This window comes from Alnus glutinosa, chromosome 8 (assembly GCF_958979055.1).
Source record: "Alnus glutinosa chromosome 8, dhAlnGlut1.1, whole genome shotgun sequence".
Lineage (NCBI taxonomy): Eukaryota > Viridiplantae > Streptophyta > Magnoliopsida > Fagales > Betulaceae > Alnus > Alnus glutinosa.
In genome coordinates, this window is record NC_084893.1 from 11,688,071 (window position 1) to 11,689,146 (window position 1,076).

The 1,076-nt window shown below is 35.6% G+C and overlaps 1 protein-coding gene across 1 annotated transcript in view; it reads left to right on the forward strand.

Moving 5' to 3' along the window:
• The window catches only part of LOC133876123 (uncharacterized), a 2,283-nt gene extending 1,624 nt beyond the window's left edge, over positions 1–659 (forward strand). Inside the window, exons 1-2 of the mRNA XM_062314408.1 lie at positions 1–134; positions 255–659. The exon at positions 1–134 is cut by the window's left edge and continues 1,624 nt beyond it. Coding sequence (XP_062170392.1) covers positions 1–134; positions 255–659 — 539 coding nt within the window. The remainder of the gene's footprint in view (positions 135–254) is intronic.
• Positions 660–1,076: the final 417 nt, after the last annotated feature.

Consider the following 1,076-nt stretch of genomic DNA (forward strand, 5'->3'; position numbering starts at 1 on the left):
TGAAGACATCCAAAACCAAGATAGATGTTAATAGTGGCACAATTACCATGGAATTTGATGGTGAAATTATTAAGTTTAATATTTATGATGCCATGAAATATCCTGATGATGATAATCCTGTTTACTCTATTGATGTGATTGATCCTTTAGCATAGGAAGTTTTTGAACTTGATGGAAAAAGTGAATTGGAAGTTGCCATTAGTAAACATCTTGAGAAAAAGAATGAGGAGTTTGCCTTGAGTACTGATTTGTAGGAAACCGTGGCAGCATTGAATGATTTTCCGAAGTTACAGCAGTCAGGTAATGTTGCGTTACCAATTTCTAACGAGAGGCCTTTACCCCCTGTTTTGCAAGCCACCCCTGATTTGAAAACGAAGGCTTTTCAAGACAAGATGATCTTTAGGAAGGAGTTTAAAATTGGTCAAAATGTCCTTCTATACCAATCAAGGCTTCGTTTGTTTCCGGGTAAGTTGCGTTCTCGTTGGATTGGACCTTTTGTTGTTACTAATGTTTTTCCTCATGGTGCAGTTGAAATTCAAAATTTAGCAACTTCCAAAGTGATTAAGGTGAATGGTCATAGACTTAAGACTTTCTATGAAGGTTTCCAAATAGAGAATTTGGTGAAATTGGACCTTGAGAATCCAATTTATATTGTTTGAAGAAAGACTTGAGTCGAGCCAACGACAATAAACAAAGGCGCTGCTTGGGAGGCAACCTAAGGGGAGTTTGTTTTCTTATTCTCATATTTATATTTTTGTTATTTTTGCCTTTTCTTTGCATTTCACCTACATTGGGGACAATGTTAGTTTTAAGTGTGGGGGAAGGGATTTAGGTTGTGTTTTAATTTGTTTTTTTTTTTTTTTTTTTGTAGTTTTCAATAATTTTTGGTTGTGTATGCCATGAGCAAGATTCAATTAAGCTTGAAAAATTCATGACATGATTGAATAGTAATCTTTCGACTTAGAATTATTTGGGGTAATTACCTTTTCCCCCCATGAACTACCAAAAAATGCGCGATGCCCCCATGAACTACCAACTCGACCAAAATAGATCATTCAACTACCAAAGACAACCAT